General features: G+C 41.8%; 4 protein-coding genes across 10 annotated transcripts in view; 2 read left to right on the forward strand and 2 right to left on the reverse strand.

Moving 5' to 3' along the window:
• LOC135489265 (PH and SEC7 domain-containing protein-like) overlaps positions 1–1,452 on the reverse strand; it is a 56,066-nt gene extending 54,614 nt beyond the window's left edge. For all 5 annotated transcript variants that reach the window (XM_064774557.1, XM_064774547.1, XM_064774564.1 and 2 more), the window contains exons 1-2: positions 1,300–1,452; positions 511–577 (exon numbers count right to left, since the gene is read on the reverse strand). In XM_064774557.1, the coding sequence (XP_064630627.1) occupies positions 511–577; positions 1,300–1,443 (211 nt within the window). In that variant the 5' untranslated portion in view covers positions 1,444–1,452. The remainder of the gene's footprint in view (positions 1–510; positions 578–1,299) is intronic.
• Positions 1,453–1,747: 295 nt separating this feature from the next.
• LOC135491684 (peroxiredoxin-like 2A) lies at positions 1,748–4,496 on the forward strand. Of its 2 annotated transcripts, none has more exons than XM_064777816.1 (6): positions 1,748–1,829; positions 2,193–2,401; positions 2,633–2,707; positions 2,903–3,037; positions 3,333–3,468; positions 3,797–4,496. In XM_064777816.1, exons 2-6 carry the CDS (start codon positions 2,234–2,236, stop codon positions 3,919–3,921), a joined length of 639 nt encoding a protein of 212 aa, XP_064633886.1. In that variant the 5' UTR covers positions 1,748–1,829; positions 2,193–2,233; the 3' UTR covers positions 3,922–4,496. The 2 variants fall into 2 exon arrangements, with proteins under 2 accessions (XP_064633886.1, XP_064633794.1); XM_064777724.1 differs by having other exon boundaries at positions 1,763–1,877.
• A 683-nt stretch (positions 4,497–5,179) lies between these two features.
• LOC135491783 (uncharacterized protein C2orf81 homolog) lies at positions 5,180–10,704 on the reverse strand. 2 transcript variants are annotated; one of them, XM_064777904.1, is made up of 10 exons: positions 10,444–10,704; positions 9,985–10,147; positions 9,656–9,725; positions 9,194–9,323; positions 8,533–8,668; positions 8,030–8,251; positions 7,736–7,839; positions 7,397–7,539; positions 6,961–7,031; positions 5,180–6,522 (listed from the first exon to the last, which is right to left on the reverse strand). In XM_064777904.1, exons 1-10 carry the CDS (start codon positions 10,557–10,559, stop codon positions 6,277–6,279), a joined length of 1,401 nt encoding a protein of 466 aa, XP_064633974.1. In that variant the 5' UTR covers positions 10,560–10,704; the 3' UTR covers positions 5,180–6,276. The 2 variants fall into 2 exon arrangements, with proteins under 2 accessions (XP_064633974.1, XP_064633965.1); XM_064777895.1 differs by having other exon boundaries at positions 6,961–7,034.
• Positions 10,705–10,961: 257 nt separating this feature from the next.
• Positions 10,962–16,933, forward strand: LOC135489305 (enkurin domain-containing protein 1-like). The gene is made up of 7 exons (XM_064774604.1): positions 10,962–11,045; positions 11,735–11,978; positions 12,376–12,548; positions 13,655–13,819; positions 14,081–14,241; positions 14,614–14,750; positions 15,120–16,933. The coding sequence occupies exons 2-7, from the start codon at positions 11,759–11,761 to the stop codon at positions 15,278–15,280; spliced, it is 1,017 nt and encodes a 338-aa protein (XP_064630674.1). The 5' UTR covers positions 10,962–11,045; positions 11,735–11,758; the 3' UTR covers positions 15,281–16,933.
• The last annotated feature ends 4,955 nt before the right edge of the window (positions 16,934–21,888 follow it).

The following is a 21,888-nucleotide window of genomic DNA, read 5'->3' on the forward strand; positions in this document are numbered from 1 at the left end:
TCGAGTTCAGATGCGACAAGCGCCTAGTTTTGGTAGAGCGAGTCACAATTGGTGTGAAACATGTTTTAGCTGCTGCTCTGCCATGTCTGTGTACCTCAACCATGTCATCCTAAAGATAGTGTTGATTAATTATATAAAACAGCACTTTTTCCATCTGCCTTGACAAGAAAAATGGTTAACTAAAGGCTGCAACCAAGATACAACAAGTACCAACATTTTAGTCGACAAATGGTCAAAATTGTCATGTTAGTTAGCCAGTGATGATGATAACTATGTAGAAGTGTAGAAACATTCCATAATTTTTATTCAAAATCTATTAAGAGAGGTGTTTATATAAGAATGTGGTACAAATTCCAGTTTGTAATACGTACCATGTTAAAAGATTTCTTAATCCTATGACATTATTATCTACTTGAAGAAACAAGAGCAAGAAATGAATGTAAAATTATGATGACGACACCATGCACACTGATAGGAGATGCAAAGGATGAGAGTCGTAACAGTGCCTACCCTCCTTCGTCGTCATGTAGGTAACATCAACATTATTCACTTGCAGGATCACATCGCCAATTTCAAGCTATGGAAAATAAGCAAATGAAATGAGTTACATCGTCGCACAATGAACTAACAATGAAGAGCTGGATGGAGCAAGCATTGTACCATTCTGTCGATGCCAAAACTGAAATTGCTGCAGTGAGATGCCAACTGGTCTCACTTTCGTTCTGACAAGTCCCAACGAAAGCGCTCACACAGCCGAAAAATAAAATAGGTTTTCACGGCCAAAGAGGCCAGACAAATGACTGACTTAAAAGCCACAGCCCGTAAAAACCTATCGTAGGCCTACAGATAGATTATTATCCTGACCCTTACCTAGCCTTCTAGTAGGTCACCACGAGGTATGGTAGTACAGTATGGACGGTTATAATCCACCACCTTCCATGTCCAAGCTACCTCAATATGGTTCCACCTACCAGTACCACCCAATGGCCCCCATGCTGCACGGCAGCCTTGTTTTGACTTGGTGTTTGGACAAGCAAAGGCCAAAGGGCAGGGGCGGCAGGGCCCATGGATTTAGGTGCAAAATCCTGTGACGGATACATCAATTACACCATGAAAGAACACTGCATGGAACACCGATGGCCCCATATGGCATGCTATGATTATAAACGTTTAGCCTACTTTCAGTGTACAGACAGTACGGATCGGATGTACATGTTCATGTATGTAAGAACTGCCTGGTTGTGCCTGACGGCGACGGAGTAGTTGTTTACATGGTTGAATAAAGCGTGAAGGTTGTACCTGACTGCAGCGGCAGGCCGGTGATCCCTTGAGGATATCGAAAATAACAGGTGGCAGCTCAGAGCCGTAACCTCCGAGAATAGAGAACCCAAACCCGATGACTTCGTCTCTCCGAATTTCCAACAACTTTTCAGTATCCGCCATGATACGCGATTTGGACCATTCTTCAAAGAACTATAAAACGAGAGAGGTTTGCTAATTTTCATAAAATATGCGTACGTCGAAAATAGATCGCCGGGCTTGGAAACCACGTGCACTTGTTTACACCGTAGATTCAGCCAGCTAATTGTGATTTTGATCAAAATTCTTGCAATTTCTGTTAATTAGGATTAGGGATACTCCAACCGATGCTTTATGCGCTCGGGAAACAATGGGAGATGTTATACAGCATTGCAAACAAGGCGTGCCAATGCCATGCAGCACCTCTCATTTTTAACCAACCCTCTCACGGCTGATAAGGAACTCCTTATCAGTGATAATCGGCCTTATTTATTGATTAGTGTTTTTAGGGGGTGTTTTTCATGTTTTCGGTAACTAGTATACGAACTAGGTTGCACCCTAGAAGCTCCAGCTCCGATGTACGTTCAGTGCTGAGATTAGGCCAAAAAAGAACTTCCCATGCTTTAGTGTTTATAACACTCACCACTTCCCACGTACATCCTGTGTACTTTACACTTACCACTTACCTTTATTCATCTTGGCCATGGTGATGGCTGATGCACTATTTATTGAACTGGGTTGCACCAAGAAGCTCCAGCTTCGATTTACCTTCAGTGCGTCAGTACTTTTGTGACATTCCAGCCTATAATTCTGTGTTTTATCGGATGCTTCTCTGATTTCGGTAATTGTTTCCCGATTAGGTCGGTTAACCCCTATCATTCATTTTCTTCCAGTAAAAATTATTTTGTGACCAGGGATAAAGAGACACTTTGCCATGGCTTTGTCTACCTGGATGATGGGCCTGGCCGGGACCGTGGCTGGCCTGGCAGTCATTACCAATCTGCCCACTCGGTTATGGATGGCAACTGCTCCTGCCACTTTGTCACATCTGTCTAAAGCCCAGTTGATAACAATTACAGATGACAAGAAACGAAGATTTATGGCAAGTACCTGTACCGTTTTCCAACATTATCAGTAGATAAATACGTAAACCCTTAATTGTCACTCAGCGATTTTGTAATTTTCCTCCGTCAGTGCTGAAATATTTTCACAGTGTGTTAAAAATAGAAGCTATGACCAAGCTTATGGAATTGAAAGGCCTGCTGGGCCCATTGAATTAAAACCACGTAAAAGAATGCAGCGGGTGGAATTAATCTTTCGTTGTATTCCTCAGGCCAAAGAGCTGTGGGAGAAGAATGGTGCTGTCATCATGGCTGTCAGAAGACCAGGATGATCCTTGTGCAGGGAGGTAAGTCATCACTACATTTGTCGTACTACCTGGGACTGGTGAACGAAAATTAGAGTATTGGAATTGAGCCCTCAATTTGTCAATCAAATCGAAAATGACCCATTCATGAAAATGCTCATGACTTATCCGACCAGCTCGCCTTAATTGGCTAGCCTCCCCCTTTCCATTCTAATGTTTACAGGGATTTCTTTTCAGGAGGCTCTCGAGCTGTCCTCCCTCAAGCCAGAGCTGGACGCCCTTGGTGTTAAGCTCTACGCTGTCGTCCATCAGGTTCTTGGAGTCGAGGATTTCCGCAAGTACTTTAAGGGAGAAATATTTCTTGATGACCAGGTAATTTTAGTCCTCCAATGATATTGATTTTTATCATTAATTCATGATGTGTCGCAAAAATCAAGGATAGTAACGACAGAATAATTTGTCTGTCCAGTTGTTCCGTCATGAAGAATGAAGATAGAACGTTGACTGTTGATTTCACATCAAATCTGAGAATAAGAAGCGGATGAACAAATTGTTAGCTAATCCCTTGATCTCACTTTATCAGAGAATACCCCTCATCCTCACCCACTCCAAGACGTACTTTACAGTCTGTGAGTGTTACTTTGAAATGCACTTTCCTTTATTTCAGCGAGTTTTCTATGGACCTAAAGAGAGATGGATGCCAGCCTTGGGAATGCTTCGATTGGCCTTCTTTCAAAATGTTTTTCGTATTTACAAGAAGAAAATAGATGGAAACATGGAAGGAGAAGGCAGACTTCTCGGGGGTGAGAACATATCCTCTTCCACTTTTGCCTGGAGCAGAAGAGGCGCTTACACATGAACCAGTCAGCCTGAGTGGAGCACACTTCAAATTTAGACAATAAAACTATTTGTGAGAAAATTCCAAACACAAACCAGTTTATGAGTGAGAAGTTCGATAGGGCACTGCCACTGAACCTAAATTTGGTTTTCCTCCTTTCAATATTTTGTAGTGAGGGCTTGGTTGATAGTTGTTAGAAATATGTCATTTGATGGCGCCACTGATAATGGCTACAAGAAATGGCCTATAGTGTTTGCATTGTGGTTAGCTAATCATCCTTTATTCTGTTGCAGGAGTGTATGTGATAGGTCCAGGTGATCAAGGTGTTCTTTTTGAACATCAGGAGATGGAGTTTGGGGACACTGCGAATGTAACAGATGTACAAGCTTCTGCGAAGAGGATTAAGAAAGAATTTTAACTCGTTGATGTCAAAACTCAGCCAAGATATTGCTGGAGCGAGTTCATAGCTTCCATTGCCGGCATTGGATAATTCTGAAGGTGGATTTAGAGGTCTGCCGCACAATATTGAATTGAATAAGATGAATGAGGTGTAGTAGGCCTAACTATTTTCATATCATGATCTCATATGTAAATTTAGACAATCAGTTGCAGATTATGTAGCATTTACATATTGTTAAATCTATCTCAGTTTGGTTTAGCGTGTAGTAAGTTATTCATATCACTATCAGTTCTTTCATGCATTTATTCTTCCCTGGCAGTCCCTCTATGTATTTATGATAGTTCATGGTTAAACTGTTCCTACATGTACCATGCTCTGGATGTGTTCACATAATAGATTCTGTTTAATAGAAGTATAGATGTATGAAATACTGATGGAATGATTTTCTTCAGAGAAGATGCATTTAAAAAGATGAACTGTCAGATGAGCCATTAAAAAAGATTGTAGTCATATTTTGTGATTCGTGTACTGGTGTGTACTTGAAAACTGAATTGTGTTCAATGATAAATAAATGAATTAACTAAACATATTCATTGTGGATGTTTGTGCCTTTCATTTCTTCAAATTGTGACTGGCTGGCTTGTGATGATGAGCTCAAATCTAAATGAATTCAAAATTCGTGCTGTGGAGTCTAATTTCATGCTGTTAACTCACCCAGGAGCTGTCACAATCCCCACGGCCACATGCAGTGTAAATATAACTGCCATTAGCCAATATGAATGTATGATGGAACATTCAACAATCACTTGAACCATTGCGATGCTCAAAATTGGAGCTGGTCTACTATCATGTGTTGGTGTGTAACCGGCCAGACAATTCCCACCTTTGCGAGGTAGTTTGGCCCTTCACACCTGCAGAAACAACTGCAACCCTTATGTCCAAGACTAAGTCATATCCAACATAGCTAGATTTACAAGTAAGTTGCGACTGTGTCTTTCCATATATGTGCATGTCCTGGTCGATAACATCACGATGTCTGATGTGGAGATTTCACAATTGCAATATTTTGATCAACTTGCTGCGTTACTCATTTACTCTCAGGGCTCAAAGAGAGCTGGGTTATGGAAAAACAACCCAACGAAGTGAAATGTTCTGCGTAATGTCATTTGAAATTAACAACAGACGACACGACATTATCAAATACTTCTTGCTGGGCTGCACATGTTTTCATATAAAACATGTTTTGATGACTGATTTGAAAGAGGTGGGCAACAAATTTTTATCAAACAACATGATTTTATTTGTGGAAATACAATGAATGTAGAAATAAATCTAATCTTTACATTATAACTGATATGTACAGGTATATACATCACAACAATGACAGACTTGGCAAAATTGAGAGAATTGCAAACTGATGTAAGTTGCTAGCAATTTCATCCTTATAAACAGAATTTCGTACAATAATTTTATACACGAATAGTTCTCCTAACACAGTGAACTTCGCCTGCTCAATACAACGCCTCTTCAATTACCACACCTTGGTCCGTATCTTTGCAAAGTTGAATGAAACTCTAAACTGATACATGAGTCATTAATATGGAATTCCACCCCAGGAGTTTCTGAATAGAAAAATACTACCTAAGCACGTGTTCAGCAAACCAAATCGAGCTATAGCGATCTTCTGCACCAGAGTTTTGAACAGGAAATGAGAAGGTACACTTTAGAACGCTGGTCATACAAAATTCACTTTGACTAAAAAATATAATTAAACCTTATCAATTCTGATGGATGGAAGAAACAAACATTTCTTGGACAAATGTTATAGGACAACATTGAAGTTTCAATACAATACGTACTTAGAAACTACATGTACATGTACAGCGTGCCTGGTCAAGATCGTCTCAACAGTGTGTGTATTTTCAATCTGGTATTATAAAACGGGACGGAATTAATGATGAAAAATATACCAGTTGATAAAAAAACACTGCCTTGGCTGACTGCCCAGTCTAATAACAGATCCTGGTTGGGAATATCACAGAATTCAGCCTGGGATTATAGCACAAATATGCAGTTCAGCAGGAGCTCCTCACAAGGAAGATAAACAAGGAAAATTAGTCACAAGTTTCAAGCCGACATTGGCGAGGTCAGGGTGATTAATGTCAATTGAGCTCTTTTTCTATCATATTTGCAATAAACTCGAATCATCACAAGAGGATGATAAAGGAGTAGGTCATTCACGAAGAAAGAAATAGCCTGACAAGTATTACTTCATAATGAAACTGAGTGAGGAAATCAGTGTCACATGAACTGTGACAACAAGACTAGCATCACATGGATCTTAAAACTATTAGAAACGTTTTGAAAAATCTCTTAATATGATGCTTGTTTGTGAGCTATTGGGGGAATGATGGGTGAGTCACGGATCATTTTTAAGACAGGGGTCCCACAGTCTAATATGTCTCTTGCTGTATAAACGGGCGTGGGTGGGTGAGGGAGCAATGGTCGTAGATTTGCATTCACTTCAGTTTCCGTTGTCTTTCCGAACTGTCTTGGTCCACGCTTGATGCGGTTGCCTTCTTTCACTACAACACCGGGTGCTATATCCATGCATTCAATCTGAAATACACAAGACGTTAACACGTATTTCTCACATCGAAAACATACTTTACAACATATCAAGAAGAACATACAGCCATTCTGTTTTCATTGATGATTTTCAGAACTTTTGGTAACTTTGCTGTCAGCTTATGGAATCGTTTTAATTTTTTCTATTTAATAGATTTGTAACCATGGTCGATATCTTCATTGTATCCTGACTGGCACAAAAATTAAAGCCACCCATTTGAAACCTGATTCATTTACGTGCAACACCTCAAAAGTAAAGATATTGTTTAGGAACAATACAAAAAATAACATTTTTTATGTTAATGTTTGAAAATCTTGGATATTTGTGAGTAGTTCTCAAAACAAATATGATAATTTTAATATGATAATATGTTCAATTTTCCTGTATTTTATTGTCTGGGCTACAGGTGCTCTCAGCAAGTAACTTACAAGTGGAGCAGGGAGAGACTGGACCGCATCCTGGGGCTTGATATCCTTCACCTTGGTATCTACTTTTGACTCTGCTGAAGAAAGGAAAGAACAAGTTAACCAAACGACCACCAAATTATGTGAAATCTTGGACAATATCCCCACGCTTGATTTTCTCATTTCAGCTAAATCATGGTCGTTGTTAGTGCTGCTCACACATTGCCCTGAGCACCAAATGTTCTGAAGCATCGGTTTTCCATTATGTTAGGGCTAGCTGTGACCCCAAGGTCAGCCTCCCACCATCAATACTTTTGCATTTGATATCAACAGCACAGTCAAGTGAACAGCTCAAGCAAACAAAAAACAACAACATACTCAATTGAACAAGTGCCACGTGTAGAAGGCAGCCTATTATTTTTAGTCTTGAATGCCCGATTCTAAATTCAATCTTGCTTACCTGCAGCTGCAAACATTGCTGTCATGAATTTATTTTTCTTCTTCTTTTGTGAAGCAGGGACGAACCTCCCTGTCCTCATGGCTTCAAGTCTTGCCTGTGCTGCCTCCACTGCTGGGTCAACCACACTGAATGTGGTCCGCACACTGGAAGTCAAAGAGGCCGATAGTTACATGTTAGTCTTTCACTGACCCTGTCTTATCCAGGCCGTGTCTTTTAGAAAAGAATGACACACACTCTTTGCACATATAGAATTCTCAAGATGATCTGTTCCAATTGGAATTCCAATTCAAACAAAAACAGCTACAAGACATTAGAAAATAGTAAACCACTTTTACTTACAAATGAGATGGCAGTTTACTCGGATCTAACTTCGTCACGGATAAAACATTTCCTTGATCATCATAAATGACATCTTTGTTGCCTGGGGGACGCCCAGCTTGCACCTGCAATACAGAGTGAATTATTCAGCAAGCAGACAACTTTTTGTGTTCTGATAAGAATGCAATGTGTTTAATACTGTCCACGTCTTTAAGTTTCTTTGGGATGGAGTTCCATAGCACCACTGCACACTGAGCAAAACTGTGGTCTCTGCTGCACTGGGTTTAGTTGATTTTATCGCAAGGCTGTACATACCCTTAAAATAGAGTGACAGGAAGCAGGCATATTCATCAGAGTGTTATTACTGTTTTGGTCTTCCCCTGCAATCTTATAGTTAGACGCCTCTTCCTGCAGAAGACGCATCTCTGTCTGTTCTAAAGACTCCACCATACCGCCTAACCCAGCGTGATTTATTCGTCCTCCGTATGGCCGGAATTTCTTCCGCTTTTTCTTTGGTTGTTCTTTTGGTGGCTCAGGCTGAAAGAAGTGTGCACATCATTGATCAAATTCACAAGGCAATGTTTCTGAGAAGCTGTCTCCCAAAACCTGCAGACATGCGCCAATATTCTAAGGCAAAATTTACACCCTCTCATGCTCTCTTCTACCTCTACTCTTCTTCTCCACAAGGGACATGCACCATAGTTTAGGTTGTTCTAAGGTCAAGTGGTAGAATTATTATTACTTTTGAAAATTTACACTTGATATATGTAATGAATCAAATCAAATTTTTGTTTGTAGGTCTGTTTATTAAAGGCTACCTTTCTCTCTGGTTCAGGCTCCTTTGTGTCCTCTGGTGGTGATTCAGTCTCCTCTGGCTGCAATGATTCAGGTTCTTCCACCTTTATTTCCTCTTCTTCTTCCTCATCAGCAGCTTCCGGTGTAGGTGCTACCTCACTGTATAGGGAAAATGTACATATAATTGAATGTTTCAAAAAATTTAACCTGTGTAATGATGGGCTACACCGCTAATACACAGCGTTGGAATTTTTTGAGAAGTCTCAAAACATTTTCTGGGTTAGTGCATCCATGATAGAAAAAATAAGAGCTACATGTAAGGAATTCCAGAGATTGAGGAAGGGCAAGAAGATTCAAGTACATCTTCGATGAAAATCTGAAAATAAGTCTATTACACCTCTCTTTGTTTCCCTAACACATGAGGGTAACTTGTATTTTTTTCAGTTTTTTCTGCTTAAAGAAGTCCAGAGATCGAGGAAGGGCAAGAAGATTCAAGTACATCTTCGATGAAAATCTGAAAGTAAGTCTATCGCACCTATCTTTGTTTCCCTAACACATGAGGGTAATTTGTATTTTTTTCAGTTTTTACTGCTTAAAGAAGAAGCACACCCGGTTCAACAATATCTTAGGAAATTGTCGATTGCAAATGATTGATTGATGAACAGCAACAGATTATTAACTTACTCTGTCATGTCTATCTCTTCGACTTCAAGTTCTGTTGGCTCCTCAGTGATTGGCTCTGGTGTCAGTCCAGCCACATATCTCTTTGGCACCAGACCCTGCGCCCAACAATCTGCAATAGCTGGGATTGGTTCTGAAAAAAATAGATCATACTTGATAGTTAGTTGATAAAGAAAATAACTTAACGTAACTTTCATTATCATAATTGATTTACCATCTTTAAGACTTATAGGTAGAACTTTGATTAAAAGACCAGAGCTGATAGTTAGTTGATAAAGAAAATAACTTACGTAACTTTCATTATCATAATTGATTTACCATCTTTAAGACTTATAGGTAGAACTTTGATTAAAAGACCAGAGCTGAAATCTACCTAAAGTAGAGTCAAAGCAATAAGTTCTCTTCTTTTTTACAGTGAGGCAGCTGTAAACAAGCTTAATCTTGATAAAGCCACTATTAACTAACCTTCATCTTCCACCCAGGTTTCATCATCCTCTATTGTTGGCTCTCCTTCATCTTGCATCAAGAACTGCCACTGGAAACAGGAAAACATCACAGTGTTAAAGTAGCAGCACAGAATATTGGTAAGATGTTATAACGATACACTTTTCATTTCAAAATGAAGGAACCTTAATACACACCATGGCAACATTTTGCATACTTTATATTGTGTTCATATTGAGTATTCTGTGAAACAGTAAACAAACTGATGGAAACTGCTTCACTTACTTTGGGAGCTGACAGTGCACACTGTTTAAAAAGGGTGTGTATTTGGTGAAGAGCCTAATTCTTACCTCAATGATTTGTAAGATGGCATCCTTTGCTTGAAGGATTGTAAAAGGTAGTAATTGTCTTTCAATGTATTTGTCATAGATAATTGAGACTGCGTTGCTGCAGATGTCCTCAACAATGTCTGTGATGAATTCATCGCCATCATCTTTATCTAGCATAAAACCCCTAAAAACAAACAACCAATCAATAATTCTATCATTGAAAGAAACTGTGTATGATCAGGGTCATCCTAAACAAGTGTCCACCAGTGTCCACCAGGTTTTAAAGCAAGTTTCAAGTCGAAGTCATCTAAATAAATCCTAGGGGCCTATGGATGGTCATACTAGTTATTAAGTTAAACGAAATAAGCAAGACTTTTTCCACATTTCCGTATTTCTGGGATGACCCAAACGCAACTGACATTCTCATCTTCACGGCATGATGACATGGTAATTTGATCTGCCCATTCCTGACATGCTTACCAATCTTGATCATTGTACCTTCCAGGCACAATCTCATGCAGAACAGCTGGAGTTGGAGCTGATGTCCCTCCTTTTGTTTTGTCCGCTCGGGACTTTGTGACAGCGGCCCGGGACATCCTAAAGTATTTTCAGGAACTAAGATACTTTTATCAATTAAACTATGCCACAAATGTGGTAATTTACGAGTTCTTTGTTGTCATTTTTCGTCTTTTTATCACAAATTTGATGAAGACATGCAAAACTGACACCTGCATGTACACAACAAATATGGCGTAGTTTCTATGGTAACAAACTCTCGTTCGGGTCTCGTTAGTTTTATCACAGGCAATTGAAATTTTTGAAAGGCAATAAATCGTATATTGGTTTCTATTATGCAATAATATTCCGCATGATCAGTTCATATATAATTTTACAATCATTAAAAAATATTTCAGTGATTTGAGTTGTTCACTTTGTGCATCAATCGATATTTTTCGAAGCAATTTTTCTATTTTCTGTGGTGTTCCAGACCGGAAGTTGTCCTTACAATCATGGCGAAAACCAACTGAAAACTTGGGCAACCGGAACGTTTTCCTTTCTTATTTATCTTTCCTTTCATAAAGGTAATTCATATTGTGTTTCTTTGAATAAGTGATGTGTCTGTTTTTAAATAATTGGCTACTTCGGCGCAGACTATCATGCCAACTATGATAAATATGATTATTCAAAAGGTCCTTTCGAAAAAATGCAGTGCATTTTGGGCATTTCGTGTGCATTGCATGCATGAGTGATGATGAATCTGAATGCACTGGCCACTGCCACTGGTGGCATTCGTGGCACTTTCTTGAAACATACAATTCATAAATGCTTCGGCTAGGCCCTTCATCATGACAATCATCAATGACCACATTTCAAAGTCGGTCAGTCCAGTGCCCCCCTCCGCGAGTGCCATGGCTGACTGTCGTGAACATGGAGATTAGGATCGACCTATCCTTGCACAAGTGAGAAGACATGTAAACCGTTTAGGAAAGCCACATCGAACCAGCAGCAAACTATAGATTCATGCACTTGATTGGGAACAACGTTTACATGACGTAGTGTTGGCTGTCGTCACGTCACCATGCATTCTACATTACTGTAACGTGAAATGCATGTTGACGTGACGACAGCCAACACTATGTCATGTAAACGTTGTTCCCAATCAAGTGCATGAATCTATAGAGGCTGTACGGTCACAATCAAATACCAATGCATAGGCCTACCACTTGTTCAATTGTCTTTGACCTTATATTCACATGTGTTATATTTTTAGGTTCACTGAAAGTTGTTGTACTCAATGACAACCATGGTTTCAGGATGGAAGTCGAGTATTTCTGGTCCTATTCCACCGCATCCATACTATGACTCCAAGAGCCAATCGGAGTACATCCACATGCCTCCACAAAGGATAAAGGGCGAGGAAGGTTCAGCCATTGCCACCCATGGCCACAAAGGGACAGTATCTGTGTTACTTTCTCTTGAAGGTCAGGGGGTACGGCCATCAAGTGCCAGAACAAGTAAGTACAGTAGAACCTCTCTGTTAAGGACAGACTCACAACTGACATGTGCTGCCCTTAATAGTGAGGTGTCCTGATTAGAGAGATCAAATTGAATGGAAACACCAACGAGAGATGACAGAATTAGAGCATGAATAACATAGGTGTGAACAACGCAATGACTTTAGCAACAACATTGCACTACCAATACCAGTACCATTGGTGCGCTAGCCAAACCTAGTGTCTACTGGTGTTAGAAATAAAAAGTTGTCTCTGGACAAAATGGGCCCAAAGATTAGAATATCTCTGGTATATTAAGGTATATTTTGTTCTGAAGAAATGTAAATAGTTTTTTTCTGTTGAGGCTTGTTTTCAGTTTTTTAAAGCCAATATGTTTGAATGGTTGTATTTGTTTCAGAACCTCCGCCGAAAGACCACATGAAAGAAAACTGGCGCCGTATGCGTCAGATTCAGAAAGTCAGCAAGGAACGTGAAGCTGATAAGGAACAGAAACAACCTGTGCCAGTGAAAGCGCTGTGGAAATCAGAAAAATACAGTGATGTTCCTTCCAGAGTTGCTGAAAATATTGTGGTGCGTATGCTTGGAGTTGATTGTTGCCTTGTGTGTGTCTCTAAAATACATTTTGTGCCATATTCCTGATCGATTTCAATCTCAACTTCTTCAAAATTGGTTGACGTTGGAGTTACTGGGCTAATGGCAAGCTAGTGTAGCGGTAAAAGGGCTTATAATATTTTGTCACCGTATAAACTTCGCAACTCTGAACTCGAACCCACAGACTAAACCAACTAAGATATATATTTACATTATTTATTATCCATGTCACTCTTACTTCTCATCTACAACACTGAAGCATTACAAAATAAGGTGCACCACAAAGTATCAACAAGAGTTGATATAAAAGAATCTTACCATGCCATAAGATCAAGGGTGAAGTCAATTAAAATACTCTGGCGCTTTTCAAGAGAAATGTCTTGTTTAGCTACAGAGGGTGAAGTCAATTAAAATGCTCTGGCGCTTTTCAAGAGAGATGTCTTGTTTAGCTACAGAGCGTGAAGGCTGGCTTTCTGGATCTGCCAGGACTTACTAACAACATCTGAACATCATCATTTATACCTAATAACACACACCCCTAATGGGTAAATAGCCTAGCCCAAATATCAGGCTCTGAGCCAACTAGCACTCAGTAATTAAGGAAACAACCAATCAGTACACAGCAGCATCAATACAAGATTATCAGACAGGGCCAAGGGCAGGGGCCTAGTAACCAGCTGCTAATCAGGAAGATCATAAAAGGGGTCAAACAGCTTAAAAGATAGAGATTATAAAACAATGGAAAGGGGCAATTAAAAAGGCAGGTGTTTAAATGTATAATGATTAACGATCCTGGGTGTCTGGGTTCACTAGGGCTAGAGAGAAACACAGAAATAATAATTACAGATATAGTAAGCAATTCCTAATATTATTGTCACACTAGAAATGTCTGCTAGGCACTGCAACATGCAAGATTACGTCGAGACACAACCAGCTGAGACACAAGATAACTTCGAAATCGGCTGAAGGCAGATTTTCTGTGCATATAAATCTGGCACCGGCAGCTCGTTGAAATAGGAAATGCCCATCATGATAGACATCTATTGAGCCGGGGTGCAAATTAATTTATGGTATTGTTCTTTCAGCACACACCAGGAGCACCTCGGCCAGAATCAAGAAATTTTTTACGTGCCCATTCACGATCTGGTCCATCAAGGCCGCCATCTCCAGCAGATGGCGGGACGACTCCACGTCCCCGATCAGCCTCGTCTGTGACATCATCGATCCCGTCTGCCTCCAGTGCAAGCGATGTAAGTAACTTGGAGCTTCCAGTTAGACATCCATGCAGCTGGACTGGCAAAAGTCATCTTAACTATCATTAACCCAGCTTTTTATCGGCACTAATATAGCCCCCCCCTAAATGCCACCACAGAACAATATGACCAATGAAACTCAAAACTTACTGTATATGATTCATAATCATTTTGAAAGCAGGAGTGTGTCACATTGCCATTTTGTTTCCATTTTGTGCGCTTTCGACTTGTGAATGTGTTTATCATATTTCATTACAGGTCGAATTGATTCGGCGAGACATTGACTTCATCCGAGTAAATGGTAAGAGTGTAAAACATGCAGGTATGCGCCGATCACCGAGCGCATCCATGTTGGACGATCTAAAGAAAAAGCAGGAAGACGAAATGGAAACGTATAGGAAGGGAGTAGTCCCAAAATAGTAAGTAAAGAGTGATTCGTCTTTCCAGTGCCAGTTTGATGCAGAGTGACTTGGCCTACATTGGTGCCGTGCTTGAAGCTGTGCGGCACCTCCTATCTGCACTGCTGTCTCCCAAGCAGACACCAAAATGGTCAGGAGCTTAGAGGAGGGATTTGATATGTGTTACTGGGGTCATGGTCAATTGCATTGCAGAACCACTGAGGACCTGCAATGAACCGCGATTTGATTTTGTTTCGCACGACCCGAGAAATGATATGGTTATGAAAATCTGAATACAGAAGGAGAAGAATTGTGTATCAATGGCCATTTCATGATAATTAGTTAATCAACAGCGTTTCTTCCTGTTTGTGAAACGGAGCTTAAATCTTTCAGCTTGGATAAGCGACAAAGGGAGTGGAAAGCTGAAGAAGTGCGTCGCATTGCCGAGGCCCCTGATCCAGATTGTCCTCCCGGCCACAAGAAGATGCCGAATGAAGAGAGGAAGAAGACACTCGACCTTCTCAAAGAAAGTAAGTCTTGTAGGGCTTTTTGGAAACCCATGGGAAGATGTATCTCCATCATCAGCATTGGCATCTGTGTCAAATTTGTGATACATGTAATCATACAATGATTTGTTGCATTGCCTGGTGTGATACAGACACATTGAATGAAAATGTCAATTCAGTGTGTTGATGCAATGCTTTGCTCGACCTGTGCTGTGTCAGTGTGATCACTATTTGAGAACTAATCCCTCAGAAGCACTTGCCAACGACATTTTAATTTTAATGACTAAATTAGAAGTTAGCTCCCTGTTGGAGCCATTCATAACTGATGAACAGAAGTGGTACAATATGACAATAACCCATTAGCTAAATTTTTTAATTTTTTTTATTTCACAGGTGAGGAGAAGCTGATTGAACAAATGAATCATTTACCGGTTCACAACGACACTCTCAGGGTCAGAATGAAGAAACAGGAACTCGATGCCAAACTCGCTGAGATTGAGGAGGCATTAAAGATCTTTACGAGACCCAAGGTCTTTGTGAAGGTGGACAGTTAGAATACAAGTACTTACTATGACAGTTGCAAACAGTTCTCATGGATACCCTTTCTCTCTCAGGCACATTCGGGACTGGTATAACAAACTGGCTTTAGGTTCTTTATATGGCTATACTGTGCTTGCTGATCCAGTCGGCATAAGCGCTATAGAGTCCCAACTCCAAGTTAGATTGAGTCTTGCCTCAGTTTAATGATGGCCTGTGTGATTGAAAATTGTTAATTTTGTAGACAGCCATTTAAATTCTAAGCCAGACTGTTCCTTGGCAAATGATCAACTGCTGGTTGTTTTTCTAGTTCTCTGTCATGTAGGTATTGAGAAATTAAGATTGAAAAAAACCTATAATGTGCCTTCTCATACACATATTTCTGTGAAGTAGTAGATTTCTTTGAGGCAGTGATTGATATGGGATGTAAGACAACATATGAATGAATATTGTAACATTATTCATAGTCAAATGTCGTTCCACTCCGAGTAGATAATGTGCATTCTGTCTCAATTACGTCTTTCTTAAAGGGGGACTATAGGCAGGAGCTGAGGGGCTAATTTGGCCATCTTTTGGTGACTGACGTACACAGTAAGGGCCCTGGGTCATGTTAGATTCAGCACTAGATATATTCCTCGTACAAACATGAATCATTTCAACCTACTGTGAGATGTGAGAGACCCCTATTGGCGTCTTTGTGTATTTTTACCTTGCCTGCCTAGCTGCTGCCTATATTATCCCTTTAAGCTAAGTGTACAATATATCTGGGCCAAGAAGTAAAGACAGAAAAGCTATAACACCACAGAATATATAGATGTCTGAGCTTTATATTATGTAGATGTCTGAAGTTTTTTTGTACATAACTATAGATATGTAATTGTCTGAACTTTTGATATGTGTGAGCTTTGTCAATTTTGCATAAGTGGTGAAACGCACATGGCACTTTGCTTTATTTCTCAGAATCCGGAACAACTCCAGTTGCCTAAGAGGAGACTGGGAAAAGTTAGCCTGACATTCACTCTTGGATCCCCACATCTGAGGTAGGCCTACATAACGAAAGTATACAATCTTGCTCATGTAGCGTAATGCAGTTCTAAAAATATTTAATTGGCTTTCAAAATTACATGTGTGAAAATACTGAGACAGTCTTGCATATAAATGCATCGTCCTGGTGTCTGCAAATCAAAATAATCATTTGATTTTGAGGATCATTGTTCACTCACCAAACTCAACATATCTCGTTCTGGATGGGTTCTTGATGAATGAGGGACTTAATTACCAGAGGATGGCAGTAATAGTTAGCAGTCCAATACAATCAATGAATAACTTATTCAAAATATCTGTGTGCTGCAAGGAGAGCTAAAGTTTGCATTTTAAAATTTGCCTGTCTGACTGCTTTTAATTTGTATCTTCAGCGACATGCAATATAATACAGATTGTATTGTATTTGTACTAATACAGAATGTATTTTTGAACCTCACTCAACCAGTAAAGATCCTGTGTATGTAACGTTTATTGGTAAACTCCTGTATGTATTTTTGAACCCACCATGTCTGTAGAAGCCCTGTGAATAATGAAATTGTATGAAAATGTTTTTTTTAGAATCTCTGGTAGATTTTACACGTCCAATGTACATATCGTCTTAAAATACAATCCTTATAGTTAAAGCATTTCATGTTCTCCTTTGGTGCGAGTCATTCTCTGATTTGTCTGGAGAATATCTCTTCTGTGTGAATTTTGAAGGATTACCCACCTTTATAGCCTATTCTGGTGATGAAGACACCGTCAGAGGGATGTGACAGTCACAACTAGAACTAATGAGACCTGGCTGCTCCATCGTGTTCACAAATGTCTGAGAAAGGTGAGACAGCCGCAACCCAAAAGACACAACTAGACTGAATCTGACCTAACTGCTCCTCCACATTTAGGAGACCGTGAGAAAGAAGAGACAGTCACAACAGGAATAAGATTTGCCTCCCAGCTCCACCATATCGAAGACACATCGTGAAAGACGAGACAGTCACATTCAGACTGATTCCAACCTGGCCTCTCCACCAACATGACGACACAGAGGGTGATATGAATAAAGACTAGCAAATGCTTTTACTTCCATGTTGTACAGAAAGGCCTAGTGTAAATGTACATGGAGTTTCAGATAAAAGCATTTGCTAGTCTTTATTCATACCACCCAATTCCACCGTGTGGACGACTTGGTGAGGAAAGTGTGACAGTCACATCCAGAAAAAGTCATGCCAAAGCAGCTCTGCCGTGTTGACGAAACGGTGAGAGAGATGAGATGGTCACAACTAGACCAATTCGGTCCAGGCTATATCGCCATGATGACGACACAGTGAAATAGATAGGACGGTCACAACCTTGCAATATTGTCCCTGGCAGTTCCATCGTATGAATTACAAAGCGAGAGAGATGAGACATTCCCAACTAGACCGAATCAGGCCTGCTTGCTCCATTATGCTGGCGACACGATGAAAAATGAGAAGGGTCACAACTAGGCCAGATCGTGGCTACTCCACTGTGTGTTCAAGCCTTGGTACGATACCACAGAATCGGACCTTGCTGCTCCACCTTATCGATGGAACAGCGAGAGAAATGAGGCCACCAAAACGTTGAGAGGGCTGAGACTTGCTGTTCGACCGTATTGTGAAGACACAGTGATAGTGACGAGTCTGTCACCACCAGACCGTCTCGACGACGTGGTAAGATAGATGAAACAGACAGGAACATACAGAATCGGGCCTAGCGCTTACTCCAGGCTGACGACAAAACTAGAGCGATGAGACAGCTTCAACTTGAACAAATCAGACCTGGCAGCTCCATCGCGCTGCCAACGCGATGAGAGAGCTTACAGTGGCACAACCAAACCTGACAGCCGCAGCGTATTGACGACACAGTGAAGTAGATGAGACAATCACATCCTAACCGAATCGGACCAGCCTGCTCAATCGTGGTGACGAGATGGACAGAAAGATAAGACACTGGCACAACATGACAATCTTGGTTGCCCCATCCCTGGTTGCCCCCATCAAAAGACAATGCGTGAGAGATGAGAAACTCTAAACAGACCAGTGTGACGGGACAGCCGAAACTAAACCGAATCGGACTAGGCTGCTCCACCGTGTTTGCGACTGGGTGAGAGTAATCAGACAGTCACAACTAGACCAGATTGCAAGTGGTTATTCGACCGTATTGAATAGATGAGACAAACAAACTAGACCTGATTAGACCTGGCGACTCCACCGTATTGACGTTACAAGGAGAGAGATGAGACAAAACTGGGCCTGGTAGCTTCAGCATTTTGCGAATACGACGACAGTGATGAGACTTCCAAAGCGGTGAGAGAGCTCATACTGCCAACTCGCCAAGTGAAAGCGATTAGACAGTCAACCAGACTGAATGGGGACAGGCTGCTCCGCCGTCTTGACGAAATGGTCTGATAGATGAGACAATGCTCCACCATGCTGGAGACACGGTGAGAGAGATGAAACAAAGAGACCAAAGTTTACCTGGTGACGCGAGGCGAAATAAAAGAGATAGTCAGAACCAGATAGAATCGGGCGTGTCTGCTCCACATTGCACGTTGACGGCAGGTGAGGGAGATTACACCGAATCGGCCCTAGCTGCTCTACCGCGTTGATGAAACAGTGAGAGAGAGAGGAGACAGTCACAACCAAACAGGATTGGATCTGGCTCCTCCACGCTGTTAAAGATACGGTGAGAAAGTCTTAACCAGACAATATCGTGCCAGGTAGCACCACAGTGTTGACGACACAGCGAGAGAGATGAGACGGTCACATCATGCTGATTTGGGGATGGCAGCTCAACCAACTTACCAACACGGTGAGTGTGATGGGACAGCCACAGCCAGACCGAATTGAACCTTGCTGCTAAACTGTGTTGTCGGCACAGTCATAACCAGATAGAATCGGGCACAGCAGCTCCATCATGTTGACGAGAAGTTGGGAATTTTACAGTCACATCAAGACAAAATCGTTACTGCGTCGTCAACATGGTGGAGCCGCTAACAAGGCTAAAGGCCTGATTCAATCCGGATGAGACTGTCTCATCTATCTCGCCATGTTGTCAAAACAGTGGGGAAATTGGTCTCGATACGATCTGGTTGTGCCTGTCTCATCTATCTCACTGAGTACCCGGTGGAGTAGCCACTTCTCATTCTCTAGTTGTGATTACGGTATCTCATCTCTCTCGCTGTGTGGTCAAAGGTGGAGCAGCCCGGTCCGATTCCGTCTAGTTGTCTTTGTCTCATCTATCTCACCGATTCTCTCAACACGGTGAAGCAGCCCCGTCCAATGCGGTCTAGTTTTGACTGCCCAGTCACTCTCACTGTGTCGGAGAAGCAGCAGCCAGGTGCGATGCGATTAGTTGTTACAGAACAATCTCTTTTACCTTGTCGTCAGCATGGTGGAGCAGCGAGGCCTATTTCTATTTGGTTGTGACTATTTCATCGAGCTGACCATGTCGGCAAGACGGTATAGCAGTCGGTCCCGATTGTGTCTCTGGTTATCTCACAGTGCTAGTGACACGGTGGATCGGGAGCTGGTAGACACCATTCGGTCTGGTTGTGACTGTCTCATCTCTCTCGGTGGAGCAGTTTGGTCCGATTTCGCCTCGTTGTGATTGTATCACGTCTCCAACCGTGTTGTTAAGCTGGTGGGGCCGCTTACCCCGATTCTATCAGGTTCGGTCTGCCTGATCTAGCTTACCGTGTCGTCAACACCGTAGAGCTGCTTGGTCCGATTTGGTCTAGTTGTGACCATCTCATCTTTCTCACCGTATTGTAAAAATGGTGCAGCCACAGGGCCCGATTCTTTCTTATTGTGACTTGTCTCATTTCTCTCGCTGTGTTGTCAATGCGTTGGTGGCACGATTTTGAGTGGTTGAGACTTTTTCACAGTGTCGTTAACACAGGGTGGAGGAGATTCTCTCACCGTGTAGTTAACACCGTGCAAGGTCCCATTCTATCTGACCATACCGAGTGTGACTGTCTCCGTTCCACGGCGAGAGAGATGAGACTGCCAAAACAGTGAGGGAGATGAGACTGCAAACACGGTGAGACAGATGAGTGTGTCACAACCAGACACAATGGCATCGGCTGTTTCACCATGTTGGTGAAACTGTGCGATAGACGAGACAGTCACAACCAGAATGAACTTTGACCGGCTGCTCCAACAGACGACATGGGCGCGGGATAGATGAGACAGTCACAACCAGACAAATGGGATCATCTGGACATGGTCAGATAGATGAGACAGTCACAAACAGTTAGAATCAGGCTAAACGGTTCAACAATGCTGACGATACGGTGTGAATGAGACAGTCACAACAAAATCAAATCAGACCTACTACCGTGTTGAAGACACTGAGAGTGATTAGTCAGTCACAACTAGACCGGATTGGCGTGGCTGCTCCATCGTGTTGAAGACTCGGCGAGATTTTGAGACTTGGTGAGATAATGAGACAGACAGACCGACGGAATGGGACTTTGCTGCTCCCCTTTTTGATGACACAGTGAGGGAGGCCTAGGTGAGACAGTCACAGCTAGACAGACAGGAAGTGGCTCCTCTACCGTATTCAGTACACAGTGAGATGGACGAGAGAGTCACAACCAGTCCGAATGGAGACCGGTGTAGCAGGAGAAAATGTCCCTCTTGAAAAGTGTCCAGTCTCATTGTATTCTGATGGGTTATAGTATCAGGTATAGTATATGGCTTGATAGAGACCATGATTGTTAATACCACTGAGATGTTCGCACATGGTGAGAGAGATGAGGGAGTCACTACGAGACCCAATTGCAGCTGGCTTCCCCCACCGTGTTGACAACAAGGAGAGAGAGTCAGGGCCAGAGAGAAATGGGCCAAGTTGCTCCACGGTGTTGATGACAAGATGAAAAGGATTATACGGTCACAACTAGGCAAAATCGGGTCTGGCTGCCCCCCCCCTTGTTGATGATACGTTGAGAGAGACAGTCACAACCATTTTGATAAATTGGATATGGATGCTCCGCTGTGTTGATGTAACGCGAGAGACGGGACGGATCTAGAAGCTCCGCCATGATGTCAACACGGCAGGAGAGATGAGACAGTCACAACCAGACAGAATGAGACCTGGCTGCTCGCCGTTTGGAGGACACAGTGAAGATACAGTCACTACTAGACTAAATCAGGGCTGGCAGCACCAGTCTTGACAGCGTGGTCAGATAGATGAGAGGGTCTCATCTCTCTTGCTGTGTTGTCAAAGCGGTTGGGGCACGATTTTGACTGGTTGAGACAGTCAAAACCAGACAGGAGACCTGGCTGCTCGCCGTTTTAAGGACACTGTGAAGATACAGTCACTACTAGACTGAATCAGGGCTGGCAGCACCAGTCTTGACAGCATGGTCAGATAGATGAGAGGGTCTCATCTCTCTTGCTGTCTTGTCAATGCGGTGGTGGCATGATTTTGAGTGGTTGAGACAGTCACAACCAGACAGAATGAGACCTGGCTGCTCGCCGTTTTGAGGACACTGTGAAGATACAGTCACTTCTAGACTGAATCAGTGCTGGCAACACCAGTCTTGACAGCATGGTCAGATAGATGAGAGGGTCTC

The sequence above is a fragment of the Lineus longissimus genome, chromosome 1, assembly GCF_910592395.1.
Source record: "Lineus longissimus chromosome 1, tnLinLong1.2, whole genome shotgun sequence".
In the NCBI taxonomy this organism is placed as follows: Eukaryota; Metazoa; Nemertea; class Pilidiophora; order Heteronemertea; family Lineidae; genus Lineus; species Lineus longissimus.

Excerpts from the sequence above, each read along its gene's own strand:
- LOC135491783 (XM_064777895.1), bottom strand. The coding sequence starts at position 10,559 with ATGTCCCGGGCCGCTGTCACAAAGTCCCGAGCGGACAAAACAAAAGGA. Across the intron at positions 8,252-8,532 it reads AGCCTGAACCAGAGAGAAAG|CCTGAGCCACCAAAAGAACA; the intron begins GTAGCCTTTAAT and ends CACTTCTTTCAG. Across the intron at positions 6,523-6,960 it reads AGTCTCTCCCTGCTCCACTT|ATTGAATGCATGGATATAGC; the intron begins GTAAGTTACTTG and ends TGTGTATTTCAG.
- LOC135489305 (XM_064774604.1), top strand. The coding sequence starts at position 11,759 with ATGACAACCATGGTTTCAGGATGGAAGTCGAGTATTTCTGGTCCTATT. Across the intron at positions 11,979-12,375 it reads GCCATCAAGTGCCAGAACAA|AACCTCCGCCGAAAGACCAC; the intron begins GTAAGTACAGTA and ends TATTTGTTTCAG. Across the intron at positions 14,242-14,613 it reads AAGGGAGTAGTCCCAAAATA|CTTGGATAAGCGACAAAGGG; the intron begins GTAAGTAAAGAG and ends TAAATCTTTCAG.